Source organism: Symphalangus syndactylus, chromosome 20 (assembly GCF_028878055.3).
Source record: "Symphalangus syndactylus isolate Jambi chromosome 20, NHGRI_mSymSyn1-v2.1_pri, whole genome shotgun sequence".
NCBI classification, from domain to species: Eukaryota; Metazoa; Chordata; class Mammalia; order Primates; family Hylobatidae; genus Symphalangus; species Symphalangus syndactylus.
Genome location: NC_072442.2, coordinates 29021548 through 29041119, shown reverse-complemented (window position 1 = coordinate 29041119; position 19572 = coordinate 29021548). Strand labels below are relative to the sequence as shown.

Genomic DNA, 19572 nt, shown 5'->3' with positions numbered 1-19572 from the left:
GACCTACGTAATGAGAACTACTATAAATATCCCCATTTGTGACAGGAAGGAGCTGAGTCAGAGAGACCGTGTGTAATCTGCTCAGCGTCACACAGATAGTAAACGGCACAGCCGCCCTTCCTCCCCGCCCCGCCAGCTCCTGCCTTCTGCTGTCTCGGATCTCCTATGCACGGGAAACCTGTTGAAGGTAGGACAGCCGAAAGGTAAGTATTCAGAGTGAGCCGTTTGCGAAGGTGTGTCTGCTTTGCACACTCACGGCGCCCTGTTTACACTCTGCAAGTCTTAATACATTGGGGGAAAGCAGCAGTCCAAAGAGGAGGAACTATGATGTTATAAACTGCAGCGTCCTCAGGGACGGGCTCCTCTAAGCACTGTGTTGTCCAATACGTTAGCCCTAGCCATAGTGGCTTTTGAGCACTTCAGATGTGACTAGTCCCAGTGGGAATGTGCTATAAATGTAAAACACTGTACAAACTGGATTTCAAACACGTCGTGTGAAAAAAAGAATGTAAAATATCGCCAGGTGCGGTGGCTCATGCCTGTAATCCCAGCACGGAGGAGACAGAGGCAGGAGGATCCTTTAAGCCCAGGAGTTCAAGACCTGCCTAGGCAATATAGTGAGACCTATGTCTACAAAAAAAAAAAAAAAATTTAGGCCGGGCACAGTGGCTCACGCCTATAATCCCACACTTTGGGAGGCCGAGACAGGCGGATCACCTGAGGTCAGGAGTTCGAGACCAGTCTGCCCAACACGGCGAAACCCCGTTTCTACTAAAAATACAAAAATTAGCCAGGTGTGGTGGCACACGCCTGTAATCCCAGCTACTTGGAAGGCTGAGGCAGGAAGAATCACTTGAACCTGGGAGGCAGAGGTTGCAGTGAGCTGAAATGGCACCACTACACTCCAGCCTGGGTGACAGGGCTAGACTCTGTCTCAAAAAAAAAAAAAGTTAAGCCAGGGGTGGCAGGGGTGGGGGCACACACCTATAATCCCAGCTTGGGAGGATCACTTGAACCTAGTTCAAGGCTGCTGTGAGCTATGATCATCCCACTGCACTCTAGCCTGGGCAACAAAGCAAGACCCTGTCTCAAAAAAATAAATATATATATATATATATCTTTTAAATACTGTTTACATATTGAACTATTTTAGGAATATTGGGTTAAATAAAATACATTAAAATTAATTTTTTTTTTTGAGACAGGGTCTTGCTTTATCACCCAGGCAGGAGTGCAGTGGTGCAGTCATGGCTCACTGCAGCCTTGATTTCAAGCAATCCTCCTGCTTCAGCCTCCTGAGTAGCTGGGACTACTGGCATGTGCCACCACGCCTGGCTAATTTTTTATAAAGACAGTCTCTTGCCATATTGCCCAGGCTGGTATTGAATTCCTAGGCTCAAGCGATCCTCCCATCTCAGCCTCCCAAAGTGTTAGGAGTACAGTCATGAACCACCCCAACCAGCCTTTTAAACTTTTTTTTTTATTCTTTTTTTTTTTTTGAAACATGGTCTGGCGCTGTTGCCCAGGCTGGAGTGCAGTGGCACGATCTCACCTCCCTGCAACCTCCACCTCCTAGGCTCAAGGAATCCTCCTGCCTCAGCCTCCCAAGGAGCTGGGATTACAGGAGTGTGCCACCACGCCTGGCTAATTTTTGTATTTTTAGTAGAGACGGGGTTTCACCATGTTAGCCAGGCCAGTCTTGAACTCGAGCTCAGGAGATCCACCCGCCTCAGCCTCCCAAAGTGCTGGGATTACAGACATGAGCCACTCTACCTGGCCCCTCTTTTTACTTTTTGAATGTGGATACTAGCAAATTAAAAATTACTTATGTGGGCCGGGCACAGTGGTTTGGCTGATCTTGGCTCACTGAAACCTCTGCCTCCCAGGCTTAAGCGATCCTCCCACCTCAGCCTCTTGAGTAGCTGAGACCATAGGTGCATGCCACCATGCCCAGCTAACTTTTTGTGTTTTTGGTAGAGACAGGGTTTCACCATGTTTCCCAAGCTGGTCTCCAACTCCTGAGCTCAAGCTGCCTGCCCGCCTCGGCCTCTGAAAGTGCTGGGATTACAGACATGAGCCACTGCACCTGGCCTATTTAATTTTTTTAAAAAAAGCTTTGACAAGATTTCTACATTGAAGACTCTATCAAACAAGTAACCAATAAATTGAGATTACTAATTTATTACATCAATGAGCAAGTGAACAAATGAACAGATTAATATGTAATAAAGTAACTTAGGTTAGAGGTAAGAAATAATGAGTAGAGCTACAAAGATACTTTTCTAGAGGAGTATAGGATTGGTGTTGACTAATCGTAAATTCTTATAAAAGATAATATGAAATATAGAATTAAATATCCATTATTACAAGTGAAGTCTACCGGATTTCTTTTTTTTGAGACAGTCTCGCCTCGCTTTGTCACCCAGGCTGGGATTAAAGGCACGTGCCACCACACCTGGCTAATTTTTATATTTCTTTAGTAGAAACAGGGTTTTACCACATTGGCCAGGCTGGTCTCAAACTCCTGACCTCAAGTAATCCACCTGCCTTGGCCTCCCAAAGTGCTGGGATTAAAGGCGTGGGCCACCACACCTGACCTCTTTCTTTTTTTGAAGCAAGGTCTCTGTCACCCAAGCTGGAGTGCAGTGGCATGATCTTAACTGTTTCAATTGGCAATAATCAGTAATAATTGTGCCTCAGATAAACCTTATTGGCTATGATACTGCCACTGCCCAAAGCTGATTATAGGTCACTGTAGCCTCGACCTCCTGGGCTCAAGTAATCCTCCTCAGCCTCCCAAAGTGTAGGGATTATAGGCATGAGCCACTGCACCTGGTCCTGATTTCTTTTATATTAAAAAAAAAAAATCAGAGCATATAAACTTAAAAGATCGTTTCAAATTGTATATTGAAAAAAAACGAAAAAAAAAAACTTTTTTTTTTTTTTTGAGACAGTCTCACTCTGTCACCCAGGCTGGAGTGCAGTGGCACAATCTCGGCTCACTTCAACCTCTGCCTCCCGGGCCCAAGCTATTCTTGGGCCTCAGCCTCCTGAGTACTGGGATTACAGGCACACACCATCATGCCCAGCTAATTTTTATATTTTTAGTAGAGACAGGGTTTCACCATGTTGGCCAGGGTGGTCTGAAACTCTTGGCCTCAAGTGATCCACCCACCTTGGCCTCCCAAAGTGCTGGGATTACAGGCATGAGCCACCGCGCCGGGCCTAAGGGAATTTTTTTTTTTTCCTTTTGAGACGGACTCTCACTGTCACCCAGGCTGGTGGAGTGCAATGGTGCGGTCTCGGCTCACTGCAACCTCTGCCTCCCGGGTTTAAGCGATTCTCCCACCTCCACCTCCCTGGGGCTACAGGCACGTGCCACCACACCTGGCTAATTTTTGTATTTTTAGTAGAGACGGAGTTTCACTATGTTGGCCAGGCTGGTCTTCATCTCCTGACCTTGTGATCCGCCCACTTCGGCCTCCCAAAGTGCTAGGATTTACAGGCGTGAGCCACCGCGCCAGGCCAGGAATTTTTTTTTTTTAATTTTAATTTTTAATTTTTGTGGGTATATAGGTGTATATATTAAGTGAATTTCATGTGAATATGTAAAAGGTATAAGTCAGTGACTCTGAATGGAGGTGGAGGGAAGAGGAGGAGAGAATGCCTTCCAGAGATAATCACATAAGAACTGGATGAAAGAGTCAGTGCTTTTTCAAATTATAAAAATTATACTTTCTGAAACTTTTTTTTTTTTTTTTGAGATGGAGTTTCACTCTTGTTGCCCAGGCTGCTGGAGTACAATGGCGTGATCTTGGCTCACTGCAACCTCTGCCTCCTGGGTTCAAGCAGTTCTGCTGCCTCAGCTTCCCGAGTAGCTGGGATTACAGGCATGAGCCATCACGCCCAGCTAATTTTGTATTTTTAGTAAAGAAAGGGTTTCTCCATGTTGGTCAGGATGGTCTCGATCTCTTGACCTCGTGATCCACCCGCCTTGGCCCCCCAAAGTGCTGGGATTATAGGTGTGAGCCACCGCGCATGGCCTTTTTTTTTTTTTTTTTGAGACGGAGTCTCCATCTGTCGCCAGGCTGGAGTGCGGTGGCGCAAGCTCAGCTCACTGCAACCTCCGCCTCCCAGGTTCAAGTGATTCTCCTGCCTCAGCCTCCCAAGTAGCTGGGACTCCAGGTGCCCAACACCACGCCTGGCTAATTTTTTGTATTTTTAGTAGAGACGGGGTTTCACCATGTTGGCCAGGGTGGTCTCAATCTCTTGACCTTGTGATCCACCCACCTTGGCCTCCCAAAGTGCTGGGCTTACAGCGGTGAACCACTGCGCCTGGCCCTCTTCTTTTCTCTCTCTTAGTCACCCAGACTGGAGTGCAGTGGCCAAATCATAGCTTCAGGTTATGATCATAACCTGGAGCTTCTGAGCTCGAGCAATCCTCCCACCTCGGCCTCCTGAGTAGCTGGGTGGTACAGGACCACCACACCTGACTAATTTTTTAATATTTGTATTCAGACGAGGTCTCACTGTGTTGCCGAAGCTGTCCTGGAAGTCCTGGACTGAAGTGATCCTCCCACCTCGGCCTCCCAAAGTGCTGGGATTACAGGTGTGAGCCACCATGACCAGCCAAAACCTTGATTTTTCTGTCACCCCCTCCACTGCACCCTGAGAATCACTGCTGTAGTAGACTACTGAAGACAGTATGTTGAAAATGTTCTCATTTGGTAAGAAGTAATTCAAACTACATTCACGTGATTATGATCTCGAAACTAATATGACCTAGGAAAGAGACCCTAGTAACATTATCTTAACCATTTCTTAAGGACCTTAAACCCTAGTGACAGTATATTAACCTTTTCTTAAGGACCTCAGCCCATTGTGCTGCTGTGACCACAAAAGCCATATAATGTTGGGTGACCTGAATATTAACACAGTATTATAAAATCCTCTGCATCTGCACTTTGAAAAAGCATCACAGGGCTGGGAGCAGTGGCCCACGCCTGTAATCCCAGCACTTTGGAAGGCCAAGACGAGTGAATTACCTGAGGTCAGGAGTTTGAGACTGGCCTGGTCAACATGGTGACACCCCATGTCTACTAAAAATACAAAAATTAGCTGGGCGTGGTGGCGGGTGCCTGTAATCCTAGCTACTTGGGAGGCTGAGACAGGAGAATCGTTTGAACCTGGGAGGTGGAGGTTACAGTGAGCTGAGATCGTACCATTGTACTCCAGTCTGGGTGACAAATTTTACTCCAGTCTGGGTGACAAGAGCAAAACTTGGTCTCAAAAAAAAAAAAAAAAAGAAAGAAAAAGCATCACAGGCCAGGCACGGTGGCTCACGCCTATAATCCTAGTACTTTGAGAGGCCAAAGCAAGCGGATCACTAGAGCCCAGGAGTTCAAGATCAGCCTGAACTACATGGCAAAATGCCATCTCTTAAAGAAAAGGAAAGGGGAGGGGGAAAGAAAAGAAAAGAAAGGATATGAATAAATTGCCTTATTTATATAGATAAATAAATAAATTTCAGCATCACAGACATCTGAACCCATACCCCACAATTAAGAACCAGTGGTTATTTTACCCTCATTTTATACACCAGGAAACTAAGATCCAGAGAGGTTAAAATGACTTATTAAAGATGATGAGAGCCTGGGCGTGGTGGCTCACTCCTGTAATCTCAGCACTTTGGGAGGCCAAGGCTGGTGGATCATCTGAGGTCAGGAGTTCCACACCAGCCTGGCCAACATGGCAAAACCCCGTCTCTACTCAAAATACAAAAATTAGCCGGGCGTGGTGGCATGCACCTGTAATCCCAGCTACGCAGGAGGCTGAGGCAGGAGAATTGCTGGAACCTGGGAGGCAGAGGCTACAGTGAGCCGAGATTGCGCCACTGCACTCCAACCTGGGCAACAGAGCAAGACTCCATCCCCACCAAAAAGAAAAAAAAAAGACGATGAGATAGTTATTGGTGGATCTAGGCATCAGATCTCCTAAAGTCCAATCGAATGCTCTTAACTACTATTTTGGAAACCATTAATTCCTATTTTCAGTATTCAGAGTTTTCATCCAGTGTGCAGTTCTGGTCATCACAATTTTAAAAAAGTAATAAAAGTGTCTAAAGAGAAACAAATGAGATAAAAGGATAAAGGATACATTGCCTTATTTATTTATATCCCAACCTTATTACAAAAAGCCTTACAAGATGCAGATATTATAGTAATATAAAAGGATTAAAACTTAGGAAAATGAGAATAAGGAAAATAAAAGTAGAAAAGGAAGACAGAACCAAGAACATGACTAGCATACAAAATACATAAACACTTGCTGAAGGTAGACCACAAATTGGGCTCTAAATGGCCTAGTATCAGTACAAACAGAAAAATACAATCAGTTGAATATTTAGTGTCCTTAAGGTAAAAACCAAACAGCAATTCAGGAAAAGCATAACTGGGTCCAGAGAAAATTTCTCCCATGCATTCTTAAATAGAACATTATGAACTGTTATGATAAACACCCTTTACAGTATCCACAGCAATTAAATTTATTTTATTTTTTTCCTGAGACAGGATCTCACTCTGTTGCTCAGGCTGGATGCAGTGGCACGATCTTCACTCATTGCAACCTCCATCTCCTGGGTTCAAGCAATTCTTCCCCCTCAGCCTCCTGAGTAGCTGGGACTACAGTGTGTGCCATCATGACCGGCTAATTTTTGTATTTTTTTTGGGAGAGACGGGGTTTCACCATGTTGGCCAAGCTGGTCTCGAACTCCTGACCTCAGGTGATCCGCCCACCTCAGCCTCCTGAAGTGCTGGGATTACAAGTGTGAGCCACCACACCCGGCGAGCAATTAAATTTCATAGAGATTTTCATATGGATTACCAAAATCCAATTCAGAAAAAGCAATTCTGCAGAGGCCAATAAAATGCCAGCTATGCATGGGGAAATCTGGCTTAATCTAGAGACAGAATTAATAAATAGAACTACAGAGTACTCTCCAGACTGTCTTTTGTCTAGAGAGATTAGATGTAACTGAATAATATGATCTAGATTAAAAACTTTCCCTTCAAGTCTCAGGACAAAAATGAAAATTGTGAGAAGTTAGTTTAAGAAAAGTGAAAAGAAGTCATAAAGGCCAAAACTGTATACAAATTTAAGGTCCAGATGATTTTCCTTACTAAAGGAAAAGGTTATTGAGATATGTCTCTAACCTTCAGTCTCTTTTTTTTTTTTTTTTTTTTTGAGACAGAGTCTACCTCTGTCACCCAGGAGTGCAATGGCACAATCTCGGCTCACTGCAACCTTGGCCTCCAGGGTTCAAGCAGTTCTCCTGCTTCAGCCTTCCGAGTAGCTGGGACTACAGGTGCGCAACACCATGCCCAGCTAATTTTTGTATTTTTTAGTAGAGACAAGGTTTCACCATGTTGGTCACGCTGGTCTCGAACTCTTGACCTCAACTGATCTGCCCACCTTGGCCTCCCAAATAACCTTAAATCTTAAGGTTGATGCATGCCTCTTAATCTCTTGGTTTGCCCATCAGAAACTGAATCATGGGCTGACTAGGAGAGATTATCAGCTTAAAAATCCTATGCTTTTCAAAGAGGTTTTATTTTGGATAACTGTTCCAATTATAGACCTAGAGAAGACATTTAACCCACCCATGTTTCAGTTTCTATTTTCTTCCTCACTAGATTATTTTATTCACTTTTCAATTTTTAAAAATTAGATTTATTGCAGACTGGCCTCAAGCTCCCAGACTATATTTTTAAGCTGCATTATTTAGGGATTGAAATGCCAGCTTTTGAGACTTTTGAAAAATTCACAGGCTGGGTGTGGAGGCTCACACCTGTAAAGGTTGCAGTGAGCTGAGATCATGCCACTGCACTCCAACCTGGGTGACAAGAGTGAGACCCTATCTCAAAAACAAAAAAAAGGGCCTGGTGCAGTGGCTCACACCTGTAATTCCAGCACTTTGGGAGGCCGAGGCAGGCCGATTACTTGAGGTCAGGAGTTTGAGACCAGCCTGGCCAACATGGTGAAACCCTGTCTCTACTGAAAAATACAAAAATTAGCTGGGCATAATAGTGTGCATCTGTAATCTCAGCTACTCGGGAGGCTGAGGCATGAAAATCACTTGAACCCAGGAGGAGGAGGTTGCAGTGAGCTGAGATCACGCCACTGCACTCCAGCCTGGGCAACAGAGTAAGACTCTGTTTCAAAAAAAAAAAAAATTCATATTGCTTCTGAGAAGCCTATTAAACACATCAATAGCAGCCTGGGAACCCATGAAGTATTATTATTGCTCAGGAAAGGAAACATGGCAGAGAAACAAGCAGAGGCAGCTCTGGCTGACAGCCTGAGGGTAAGAGCACTGGAGAAGTAAAGAAAAGGAAAAGGTCACCACCCTGATCTGACATGTTGAATTGAGAGGTAGGTTGTATGATAGGGAAGGTATAGCAGCTGTGGCTGCCAGTAGCAGAATGTCCAAGGTTGGAACTCTGGTCTAAAGCCTAGAACAGAACGTTAAGAGGCTACAAAATAAAAACAAACTAGATTATCAAGGTGGTCATACTGAGTGGGCAGGGATGGAGATCTTCAGGCTCCCAGCTGGGTCCCAATTTACAGTAGAGAGGCTCAAACAGGGATAGGGTAGAGCAAGAAGGACTCCAGATCACAGTCAAAGTCGTCGAAGGGCATGGTCTCCGCTGAACTGGGCTGGGTAGCTTGTGTCTCCATGACAAAGTTCACTGGCTGCTTCTGTAGGAGCTCTGGGTCGAAGGCCACACCCCGAAAGAAAGGGTGGACCTGGAAGTGATGCAGATAACGTAGACGATGGAGGGGGTTCTGGCATAAGAGCTGAAGGAAAATAGAGCATGAAGGATGAGTGACTAGGACAGGAAAGGCCTGAACAGAAAGGATGGAAAAGAAGAAGTTCATGGAGCTGTGGAGGGTAGGAATAAGAACCCTGAAGAGTAGATGATTTGTAAAAGAGGGAGAAATAGAGGCTAATTTGGGGCAAAGGTGGGAATAAGGAGCTGTGCTTGTGAGTTTTCAGATGAGTGTACAGTGTTCCACTCTCTCAGAAGGGACCTCTCTGTTCTAGATGGGGAGGAGATTTGGGGGACCAGGAACTTAGGAATGTGACTCAGTACAGCTTAGACGGCAAGTAGTTAGGTAGTTAAGTTGGAGCCCCCCCAAAAAAATTGATGAGAGGAATGGGGAAAAATCACTTTAATGAAGGCAGGAGAGCACAAATGGTTTGGTAGCAAAGAAGGAAAGCAGTGCTCATCCTTACCTCATGGAGCAGGAGTGAGAGGCCCTGGTTAAGAGAAGCTGGGATCTCAGAGTCACTGTGGGTCACACTTGCCAACATGGCCACATGATCTCTCTCTGCAGCCACTGGAAACTGAGTTAAGAGATACGGAGTGGAGGTGGGGGCAGGGGTTCATTCCTTAGTAGGAATACGGCAAGATTTCCTAAGGTCTTCCTTCTTCCCACAAGGCAAAGCTCTTCTCTGCCCAAAACTACTACTATTCTCTCACCTTTCCAGTCGCCAGAGAGAAAAGCAAGACACCCAGGGACCACCAATCAGCAGCATGGTTGTAAGGTCCTCCACTTAGGACCTCTGGGGCTACAGATTTCAAAGATACTCATCACTGACATCCTTTAGCTATCCTCCTGCCCAATGCTTACCCATCAGCTTTAACCTCTCTCACCCATGTACTGAAGAGTGCCACAGATAGTGTAGGCTCGAGCTCCCTGGGGCACGTGGCGGGACAGACCAAAGTCTGTCAGTTTCAGATGGCCTATGAAAGAAGGTAAGACAACTGCACCACTGTTCCACCCCTCATCAGCCATGATTTATTCCCAAACCAAAGTACCTCTCATCCTGGGGCTAAGGAAGGAAAAAGACTTACCTCGTTCATCTAGAAGAATATTCTCCATCTGAAAGATCACAGGTGAGAAGTAATTCTTCCTCTTCCTTTCAACTCTCTTTCATCATGTATACACCCCAGCTGAAGGTGATGCCCTACTCAGCACTCAAATCTAAACTCAGAGAGCCCTTGCCCAAATCCTTGGCACCCATGGGGGCCCCAATGTCTACAGTTCTCAGCTCCCTAATTTCTTGGACTTGTTGGGACTTCTTATTGAGACTCTTTCTCAGACAAAGGGAAAAAGCACTTAACTCTACCTTCACGTCTCGATGCATGATGCCCAAGTCATGGAGATAACCTGTGGATAACAAGTATGGGGCATGCTGCAGCTTTTCTGTCCTTTCCAGTTTCCCTAGTAGCCCTCATCCCATCCCTATCCTATTCTTTGACCTCCATTATTAATATTTATTCTTTACTCTCCTTGTTCCCAACTTAAATCTTCCCTCCCCATTTCCTTTACCACTGTTTCACTTACACAGTACCAGGACCAATTCGGCAGCAAAGAGACGGATGGAAGCCTCAGGAAAGCAGCCAACAGCCGACCAAAGGGAGTACAGATCTGTGCTGCAGTAGCTACACACTGCAAAGCCAGTGTGGAGCTACATACATTGCCAGAAGTCTAGGCAATGTTTGGGAGCTGCAATGCCTGGGCTCAAGGCATTGTAGGCCTCCTGCCCAAACTGATACCACCTGCTGTTCCCCTCCCTTTGGGACAGAGAGGTGCCATGAGAAGGGGGACAGAGCAAAGGCAGAACAAGCCAAAGAGGTAATCTCAGGTGGGGAATATGGTACAAAGACCCTGGGGGATGAGGAGAGAGTCCAGTCACTCACTAATGAAAAGGTGCCGTTTTCCCTGCCAGCTGTCCCCCAAGCTGTGTACAAAGGGATGGTTGATCTGTCGCTAGGGACAAATAAAACAGGAAGTTAGGGAGGAACAGGGTCATTGAGAATAAAGGCAGCTGAGAAATCAGGTTTTACCCAGATGTGCAGAGGGGGAACTCAGAGGAACTCAATATTTGGAACTGACTATCTGGTAATCCTAGAACCAGCAAATACTAAGGAATACACTGGGACATGCTTAAGAGATTTCCCTGGTAGGACATGGGAAAACTGTGTTGAGAGCTGATACTTTTCCCAGGATCTACTTTAGTGTTAAACTAGGCTGAAGCAGATGGAGGAGGCAGAACCAGGAAAAGAAGGTGGGCAAGAAAGGTACTTTCCCTACCTGTGGCCTAGCTCTTCCCACAATCCTTTCCAGCACTCTGTGCATACCTGGATGCTAACCTCCTCTTTGCACTGCCTCACGGTGTCCCTCTGTAGGACCTTTACCTTGGGCACCACCTATAAAAGGAAAGTAGTGATGACTCATAGAGGATAGTGCTATTGAATTGTTTATTCCTCCCAACTTCTCTGGAATCAAGATTGGAAACAGAGACTAATGTGGTACCTACGCCCCTACCTTCACTGCAAATACAGCTTTCTGGGTGCAATCTAGCACCTTGAGGACAGTTCCAAAGGAGCCTTTAGCCACAAGGCCTAAAATCTGTACAGAGAAATGGAGAACAGGCCAGTTGAGACTGGTCATTTCTAACTTCTCCCAAGGACTGAGACGCCACTCAGAGATTCCACTGACTTACCTTCAGCTGTGGCTGTCCCCTAATGGGCCTAATGGGAAACTCTGGTAGAAAGAGGTTGATGAACTGAGGCACTGGCCACTCTGGCAGAGGCTTCTCTACCAGTAGTGGGGCTGGCTTTAGGGACTCCCGGTGCAGAGAGTGATGTCCCCGTAGTTCCCAGAGTTCTTCCAGATCTGACCTGATGGTTCCCACACCTGACCAGAGGCTCTTCCAGCCTCGGGCCCAGGGGCCCCGGATGTTGCCACCCTGCTGAGAACCAAGGGAGCCACTCTAAACTTTCTGCTCCTGAGGCATAGCAGGTTCCACCCATCTTACTAGGCACTCCCTCCACTTAAGTCTCAACCCCTGGAGGTACATTTTTGAGCATGAGGCAAAATTCCCATTACCCTTGCTTTGTGCTAAGCCCCAGATTTCCTGGACACAATTCAAATCCTCTAGGAAAGTAATTGTTGGACATTTTCACCATGATGCATTAAGAGTACAGCCTGCACCTCAGTATTGGGCTGTGATGCTTTCACAGTACAGCCTCCCTGCTCCCTCCCTGATTACCCCACATTGGGTAATCACTGCCATGCTCCTAACCAGGAACTTCCCAGGCCTCAAGCCCATGTCTCCCTCTCCTCCCCTCAGTAGGCTGCCAGAGCCCCACAGCCTACCTTGTGAGGGACAGCCACCCGGGTGTGTTCCCCCTGCTGGGTGTGCTGCCCCTGCCGACAGCTTACTGCTCCCATCCCCAGCCTCTGCCTCCTCTCTCTGCTAAATCTGCTGTCCCAGTTATATAAGCAATTCCTCTCCCTGATGCTGCATGACACAAGCCCCGCCTCTTCCAGTCTGCAGAAACCCATCAGCATGGGGCCAGAGTCACACTAGGACTAGAAATTTCTGTGATAAGCTTCAGGGCAGAGGAAGGAAGGGGCCACCCTCAGAGTGGCAGCTGCAGGATGTTCTGGGTTGATGAGGGAGGAATTCACAGATTGAATGCATGCACTCAACATACACACAAAAAAATGAGCATCAAATTTAAAATATCTTTTTTTTTCTCTTTAAATCATTTTGCCATTCTCCAGGGTATATCCTACGGGGAAAGGTAGGGGACCCATGGCCAGCCCTGGCTCCTACTGCCAATCCTCCCAAGTGAACTTAGCACAGAGACTGGGGAGGGGTTGACCCCCACTCCAGAACACCAATACCTCTTTCATACATGGCAGTGGAGTGAGGATCAGAGGATCAGCCCCCTCCCGTTTCCTGACACACAGGGAGGACAGTTACACTTAGAAATATAGATATATTTATATATGTCTATAAAAATTTATCACACTTGATCAGGACTATCCCCCTACCCTTTCACTTGACCCCAAGGGAATAGGGTCCTGCCCTGGGCCCATTCCCTGGGTCTTGCTCTCTTGTTGCCTCTCTGGCCCTGAGCCTGATCAGCGTGAGACGGAACTCAGCATTATTGTCCACCATGCCCTGCAGTGAACAGGCCAGGAGCTGAAGGGTGATGCCTATGGGCTCTGACACTCACAATCCTGGTGGATAAAGGGAAGCCCCTCCCACCCCACAAGTCCCTGGAGCCTGAGCCAGAGTCAGATCCTGTACTGCAGCCACTCGAATCGCCAAATCATTTGCGCCTGCCAAAGATGGACTTCTTGCCAGGGTTCTTGTCGCCCACACTTAAACCAATGAGGAGCCGGGCTTTCTCCTCCTCTTCCTGCTGTTGCATGTTCAGGTCCGATTTAGTTTCTAGCTTTCCCCGGACCTCAGAGCCTGTTGCAGGCTTCAGCCTTAGCTTCTCTTTGATTACCTGGCAGATTGGAGAGGAGTATAAGAAAATGTAAATATTAGTGGGCAGGCAGAATAAATCAAAATGAACCAAGACAATAAAGATTTATTAAACACATCCAAGGCACAATGGGGCAATTCACGTACAATGGTCTCTGCTTTCAAGAAGCTTACAGTCTAATTATAACCCCTTCTAAACTTTAGGTTGTTAGCTCTCAGTTCCCTAAAATCAATGGTGATATATGAAACACTCAGTAAACACTGAATTTAAAAATCTGAGTGAGGTCATGGAGAGGGTAGGCATAGAAGCCACTCACTTCATGTACCTGCCCCTTCCCAAGGATATTTATTCATGGATTCTAAAACAAAAGGCTCCTGAAAAGAGGATCTGCCTGCCAGCCCCATTAGCCAAACAGCCATGAGCCCTGGCAGGATACCTGGGCAACCAGGGCTTTGCGGCTGTCCCTTTTGACAGCCATGGCAAAGTCTAGCCATGTCCATGTGTTGTTGTGGTACTCCAGACAGGGCAGCACCAGGTTAAGGTCACCCCAGTCCACACTGTTCTTCTCACCCTGTAAGAGGAGGGGGAGGGAAAAGAAAGAAAGAGGGGTGGGGAATACATCAGCTGCCATTCTGAGTCCCAGCCAGTTACTTGAGTGCAAGTCCTACAATAGTAACCTACAGATACCGATTTCCCCTTACCTCAGCCTCGTAATGGTGCTGACTCTTGAGGGGAGCAGAGGGAACCGCAGATTTATCACCCACAGCTCAGCGTCACAAACAACCTGGCTGTCTCCCTGTATAGAATCTCTGATCTTATCTGGTTCCCTTCCCACCCTGTTCTACAAAGTGCTTGAGAGGTGCAGACCTTGTAGCTGACACACAGTGGAACCTGTGGAATCTTTATGTAGATGAAGGAGTTGTTCATGGCAGCTCGCTCTTTCATCTTGTCAATGTCATCCACAGGGTGCTAAGAAAGGCAGGCAAGGCATGTGAGCCCTGAATCCATCAGAAGAAACTCAGGACCCCAAACATCTCCCTCTTCTTTTATCCCTAGAATGGACTCAGAGGAAACCGAAGAAATCCCAAGCCACACCAAACAGGACCTCAAGACTCTCCCATTTTTCTATCATCAGGCGCATGTTTGGTACCTCTGGTGATTTGCGAAATGACCTTCTGACCCCAGAACTCCGAGTCAAACCCTGTGCCACACCCTTCCCAGGGCCCAGTGGTACTGCATCATCTGTTGCAATCAGCTGCCGAGGCTTCACCACTGGTATTCCTATGAAAAAGCAAGTGCACCAGCTGTCATCCATCCTCATTCTGAAGTCTCGGCTGCCTTTGGGGCTGCTACCCTATTCTTCTGGGGCTCCACCATAAAAGTTCTCACCCGTAGTCACCAATTTGGACTTATCCTCTTCATCACCAACTTCATCATCTTCCACACTTCGGCCAGGAAAGAAAAAGCCCATCATTCTATGGAAGAACTGGTGTGTCAGCTGGATGGTGAGAGGCACCACATTTACCTAAAAAGGAAAAAGATTCAAGAAGCAATTAAGCTCAGACACCATCATCAGTTTACCTACTCCTAATATCGTGTAACACACAGCTGGCTTTTGAATGTCCTTTGTTCCCAGGTCCCTAAGGGACTGCTTACTAACCTCAAAATGCTCCTTAACAGAGATACCCCCAACAGGGGGCCGAACTTTGCTGAAGAGGCGGAGAGCTAGCTGTCGCCCAGACTGGCAGGAGCTCTGGGGCCGCAGTACTACCTGTAGGATAGAGAGTAAACAAGAGCCCAACCCAATGTCCTTCCTGCCATAAAGCAACCCACAAATCCTCTGCAGAATGAGAGGAGAAGCAATGGTACTGCTAAGCTGGGCAAGCTTTCACCCTGTCAGATCACCACATTGTTTTCCATAGTGGATTTATATTGAAGGGCCGTTATAAATGCCCCGTGCTAAAAACATGCAAATGGACTAGGAATAGGGAAAAAAGACTTGCCTTATAGACAGCATTGGGGAGGAGGTTGTTCATGGTAAACCAGCCCAACTCCAGAAGATGTTCTGCTGTGTCATCAGACTTATTCACCTATAAAGACAGATTTTGTCCCATCTACTATAATAAACCTTTCTCAGAAGTCTACTATTGTTATGTATCCAGTTTCTTTTCAGGCTCTACATATGCCTAATCCCAACCTTGAGATCTCCTTCAAACTCATACAATCAACACTCTTTAATCCAGTGTGTCTCATGGGCACTATTGTCCAGGACACTAAATGCTGGTAGTACTATCTAGCCCTTGTGACATTAAAAAATGTTCTAATTCATTTCCAAACGCTCCTTATAGGAGAAAGTAATAATACTGCCTTCTTTACGTCAATGGCAGAAAAGCTGAATGTCAGTATTAGAATATTCTATTCCAAACTAGACATGACAGATTATTTGCCTCTGGGCCATACTTCTAGGGATCATCTTCTTACTCAACAAGAGAAGCATCTGATCAAACTCATCTGTATCTGTATCTTATTTTTATTTTTTTGAGACAGGGTCTCACTCTGTTGCCCAGGCTGAAGTGCAGTGACACAACCTTGGCTCACTGCAACATCCATCTCCTGCGTTCAAGCGATTCTCCTGCTTCAGCCTCCTGAGTAGCTGGGCTTACAGGCACACACCACCACACCCAATTAACTTACTTTTTTTTTTTTTTTTGAGATGGAGTCTCGCTCTGTCATCAGGCTGCAGTGCAGTGGCACGATCTCAGCTCACTGCAACCTCCACCTCCCAGGTTCAAACGATTCTCCTGCCTCAGCCTCTGGAGTAACTGGGACCACAGGCACGTGCCACCACGCCTGGCTAATTTTTGTATTCTTAGTAGAGATGGGGTTTCACCATGTTGGCCGGGCTGGTCTTCAGCTCCTGACCTCAGGTGATGCACCTGCCTCGGCTTTCCAGAGTGCTGGGATTATAGGTGTGAGCCACTGTGCCTGGCCTATCATATATGTTTTTAATTATTTATTTTCTTTTTTAGAGACAGGGTTTCACTCTGTTGCCCAGGCTGGAGTGCAGTGGTGTGATCACAGCTCACTGCAGGCTTGAACTCCAGGGCTCAAGCAATCCTCCTGCCTCAGCCTCCCAAGTAGCTGGGACCACAGGTATGCACCACGATGCCCAGCTAATTTTTAAAATTTTTGTTGAACTCTTGACTTTAAGCAATCCTCCCACCTCAGCCTCCCAAAGTTATGGGATTACAGGCATGAAACACTACACGTGGCCTGTATCATTTTTTAAAAATTATTTTATTTCTTTGTTCATTCTTACTCTCCCCCTATGGCATCAAAGCTGTATGTGTATTATTCATTATAAACAGATGTGTCTAAGGAAGCTCTGCTCATGTTTCCAATCATACTATCATTAATAATCATACAATAATTAGCCCCTTTTTATTTCTCTTTTATGAGTTAGACTCCTAAGCTAGGTCAATGTCTCAATACAGCTGCCTTTGTGTGACCATATACCACAGATACCTTGCTGTAGAGGAACCTCTGCAGTTCTAATTCAGCAATTCCCAGCTGTCCATCCTCCTCTGTCAGGCGCCACCGTGCCTGAGCAAAGTAAAACTCAGTGCGACGGACCACACTCACATCTTCTTGCTGCTTTCGCAGCTCCATCTTGTTAGCCCGCTGCAGTTGGAAATCCTTAAAACACCTGTAAGTGGACAGGGGAGCCAAAGCCAGTAAGGGAAACAGCACATGGGTTGGGGGTGGGATAGAATGCTCTAGAATGATGCAGGAGGTAAACCTAGAAATTAATCTATTCTGGGTTAGCCAGTCCCTACATTTTTTTCACTGAATTTACTGCTCCTGACATTCTAGGTCATAGGAGCACAAATCCCATCTTTCAGCTCTATAGCTTCTTGATAAAGTAGTGTCTTCCCACTAATAATTCCTACAATTTTATCTGCAATTGTATACTGATCAACTTCAAGACATTTTCATATGTTTATGTCAGGTTCATTTAAAAAAAAAGATATTTTCAGTTCAAGATGCATAGTATCAAGGCCACCAAAGTGATCTTTCAGCTGGGTGTGGTAATCCCAGCTCACAGCACTTTGGGAGGCCAAGGCAGGAGGATTGCTTGAGCCCAGGAGTTCCAGACCAGCCTGGTCAACATAGTGAGACCACTTTGTCTCTAAAAAAAAAAAAAAAAAACGTGATCCTTCCCAACTACCCATTTTCTTATTCAGGAAGAGATGTCTGAACCTACTCCTACATCAGCCTTTGATAATGCACACTAGACCTAAAGACAGTCAAAACATGGGCAAGAAAGAGAACTGCCTCTAACTGGGGCACTGGAAAAGGGCAAGGAAAGAATACTGGGGCACCTGATGAGGATATTCAGTTCTTCACTTTCCAGCTGCAGGTTGGCCTTCTCCTGGTTTAGCTGCAACTGAAGCTTCTGGTTCAGGTCAAGCAGATTCTCATTCTTGCTGTCATCCTGCAAAGACTAGGGAACCAGGATAGAAACTGAGAGACCACCCTCGTTCTAGGAGACTTCCTGGTTCTCAAACTATCTATCTGCAGTGACTACCTTCATGATAGAATACATCTGCTTCTCCAGCTGTCGTATTTGGGCCACATGCTGCCGCACAGCCTCCTGCAAATGCAGTATGCTGCTGCGTTGCTCCTCTGGATTGCTAGAGATCTCAAGCTGGAACCTGACCCGTTGCTTCTTCTCACTATGTTCCTAAAGGAATGGAAAGGGAAATGAATACTATTTTTAAGTAGACAAGTCTTGTGGTAAAGTGAAATAGAGAAAGGAGAAAGAAATGGGGGGGATCTCTTCTAGAAAGCTAACCTTTATCTGTCACTGGTAATAGCAACAGTAGTAGGTCAATGCAGAAAATTTGGCAATGTGGATTTCACAATAGGTCAGGCCCAACAGGATGGGATGGAGGTGGAAGCAGGGAATAGTAAACGTTTTTAGAGGTGTCTAGGTGACTGAGTAGAGAAATGACTAGGAGAAAACAAGCACAAGCCCTACGGTCTGAGAGATATTCAGGCCTTTCCTAAGTAAGTGGAATTTCAGTTGTCACTTTCCACTAAGAGAATGTATCAACCACAAGGCCCTTTTTCAGTGTGAAGCATGGCTTTTCTTACAGAAGCCCAAATAAAGCACAAAGTCTGGGTGTTCCTGTGAGGCTAACCAGCATTCTACAAGGGCCCATGCTCACCTTCCGCTTAGGTTCTACGTGGAGCAGCAGGTTGTTGACAATGTCCAGGATCATGGCATACTGAGCTGGGTTGGTGGAAACTTCCAGCTCATGGTGGATAAGGGTGAAGGTATCCACAGCCCCTAGATAATTGTTGGCAGCTAAATAAAAGGCTCAAGTTTCTACCTAAATATCTACTCCATCTCTTAACCCACATTTGGAACCACCCCACTAGTCAACCCCACAGAAAGGGTGAGAGGTGCTCATGAGCAGAAACATGTTTATTTCAGAATCATAAACAATGCCCATTCATCCCAGCTCCCTCCAAGAATAGAGGTTATTTTCTCATAGCAGAACTTACAAAAAGTAGAGCAAAGTGAAATGTTAATGCCAGTGCACAGTGGATTTTTAATAACTCTACTGTCTCAAAACCACCAAGGAGGCCGGGCACGGTGGCTCACGCTTGTAATCCCAGTACTTTGGGAGGCCGAGGCGGGCGGATCACGAGGTCAGGAGATCGAGACCACAGTGAAACCCCGTCTCTACTAAAAATACAAAAAAAAATTAGCCGGGCGTGGTGGCGGGCGCCTGCAGTCCCAGCTACTCGGAGAGGCTGAGGCAGGAGAATGGCGTGAACCCGGGAGGCGGAGCTTGCAGTGAGCCAAGATTGCGCCACTGCACTCCAGCCTGGGCGACAGAGCAAGACTCCGTCTCAAAAAAAAAAAAAAAAAAAAAAAAAAACCCCACCAAGGAAATAACTACTTTCACAATTTCTCTAGTCCCCTCCTAAAAGCCTTTCAAGCCCTGAATACCTTCCTGCTTCTTTAGGAGATCTTCCTTTTCCTGGTTCTCAAGAACTTCAGGTGGCTTAATCTGAGTTGCTAGTTCAGGATCAATGTCATGGCTGTAACTAATATAGTACATTCGGCAGTTGCAACGCGAAATGATCCGCTGGACTTGCTGGGCTTGCTGTGCCTCAGCTGGCTGGTTCCAATCTGGGAAGAGGT

At 46.2% G+C, this 19572-nt stretch overlaps 2 protein-coding genes and 1 long non-coding RNA gene across 8 annotated transcripts in view; 1 reads left to right on the top strand and 2 right to left on the bottom strand.

Moving 5' to 3' along the window:
* Positions 1–115: 115 nt before the first annotated feature.
* On the top strand, positions 116–10483 carry LOC134735227 (uncharacterized). Its single transcript, XR_010118082.1, has 3 exons — positions 116–203; positions 1978–9959; positions 10415–10483. It is a non-coding gene; the product is annotated as an uncharacterized lncRNA (long non-coding RNA).
* RSKR (ribosomal protein S6 kinase related) lies at positions 5485–12423 on the bottom strand. 3 transcript variants are annotated; one of them, XM_055258690.2, is made up of 12 exons: positions 12229–12423; positions 11573–11821; positions 11395–11478; positions 11208–11276; positions 10767–10836; positions 10411–10515; positions 10193–10233; positions 9918–9945; positions 9717–9806; positions 9543–9631; positions 9296–9406; positions 5485–8856 (listed from the first exon to the last, which is right to left on the bottom strand). In XM_055258690.2, the coding sequence occupies exons 1-12, from the start codon at positions 12421–12423 to the stop codon at positions 8635–8637; spliced, it is 1353 nt and encodes a 450-aa protein (XP_055114665.2). In that variant the 3' UTR covers positions 5485–8634. The 3 variants fall into 3 exon arrangements, with proteins under 3 accessions (XP_055114665.2, XP_055114666.2, XP_055114669.2); XM_055258691.2 differs by having other exon boundaries at positions 11573–11818; XM_055258694.2 differs by lacking the exons at positions 10193–10233; positions 10411–10515; positions 10767–10836.
* Positions 12424–12586: 163 nt separating this feature from the next.
* Positions 12587–19572, bottom strand: part of BLTP2 (bridge-like lipid transfer protein family member 2) — a 30956-nt gene continuing 23970 nt past the window's right edge. For 3 of the 4 annotated variants that reach the window (XM_055258680.2, XM_055258682.2, XM_055258684.2), the window contains 12 exons: positions 19378–19560; positions 18587–18708; positions 17944–18099; positions 17738–17859; positions 16881–17061; positions 15359–15445; positions 15016–15126; positions 14745–14880; positions 14506–14636; positions 14223–14324; positions 13792–13926; positions 12587–13376 (listed from right to left, as the gene is read on the bottom strand). In XM_055258680.2, the coding sequence (XP_055114655.2) occupies positions 13194–13376; positions 13792–13926; positions 14223–14324; positions 14506–14636; positions 14745–14880; positions 15016–15126; positions 15359–15445; positions 16881–17061; positions 17738–17859; positions 17944–18099; positions 18587–18708; positions 19378–19560 (1649 nt within the window). In that variant the 3' untranslated portion in view covers positions 12587–13193. Of the gene's footprint in view, positions 13377–13791; positions 13927–14222; positions 14325–14505; positions 14637–14744; positions 14881–15015; positions 15127–15354; positions 15446–16880; positions 17062–17737; positions 17860–17943; positions 18100–18586; positions 18709–19377; positions 19561–19572 lie in introns of all 4 variants that reach the window. The other variant, XM_055258681.2, reaches the window with a different exon arrangement.

Bases quoted from the DNA above. Each gene is read 5' to 3' on its own strand.
- RSKR (XM_055258690.2), bottom strand. From the start codon at position 12,423: ATGCTGATGGGTTTCTGCAGACTGGAAGAGGCGGGGCTTGTGTCATGC. The intron at 11,479-11,572 runs GTAAGTCAGTGG...TTCTCTGTACAG, and splicing joins GGGGACAGCCACAGCTGAAG to ATTTTAGGCCTTGTGGCTAA. The intron at 8,857-9,295 runs GTAAGGATGAGC...ATTTTCCTTCAG, and splicing joins TCTCACTCCTGCTCCATGAG to CTCTTATGCCAGAACCCCCT.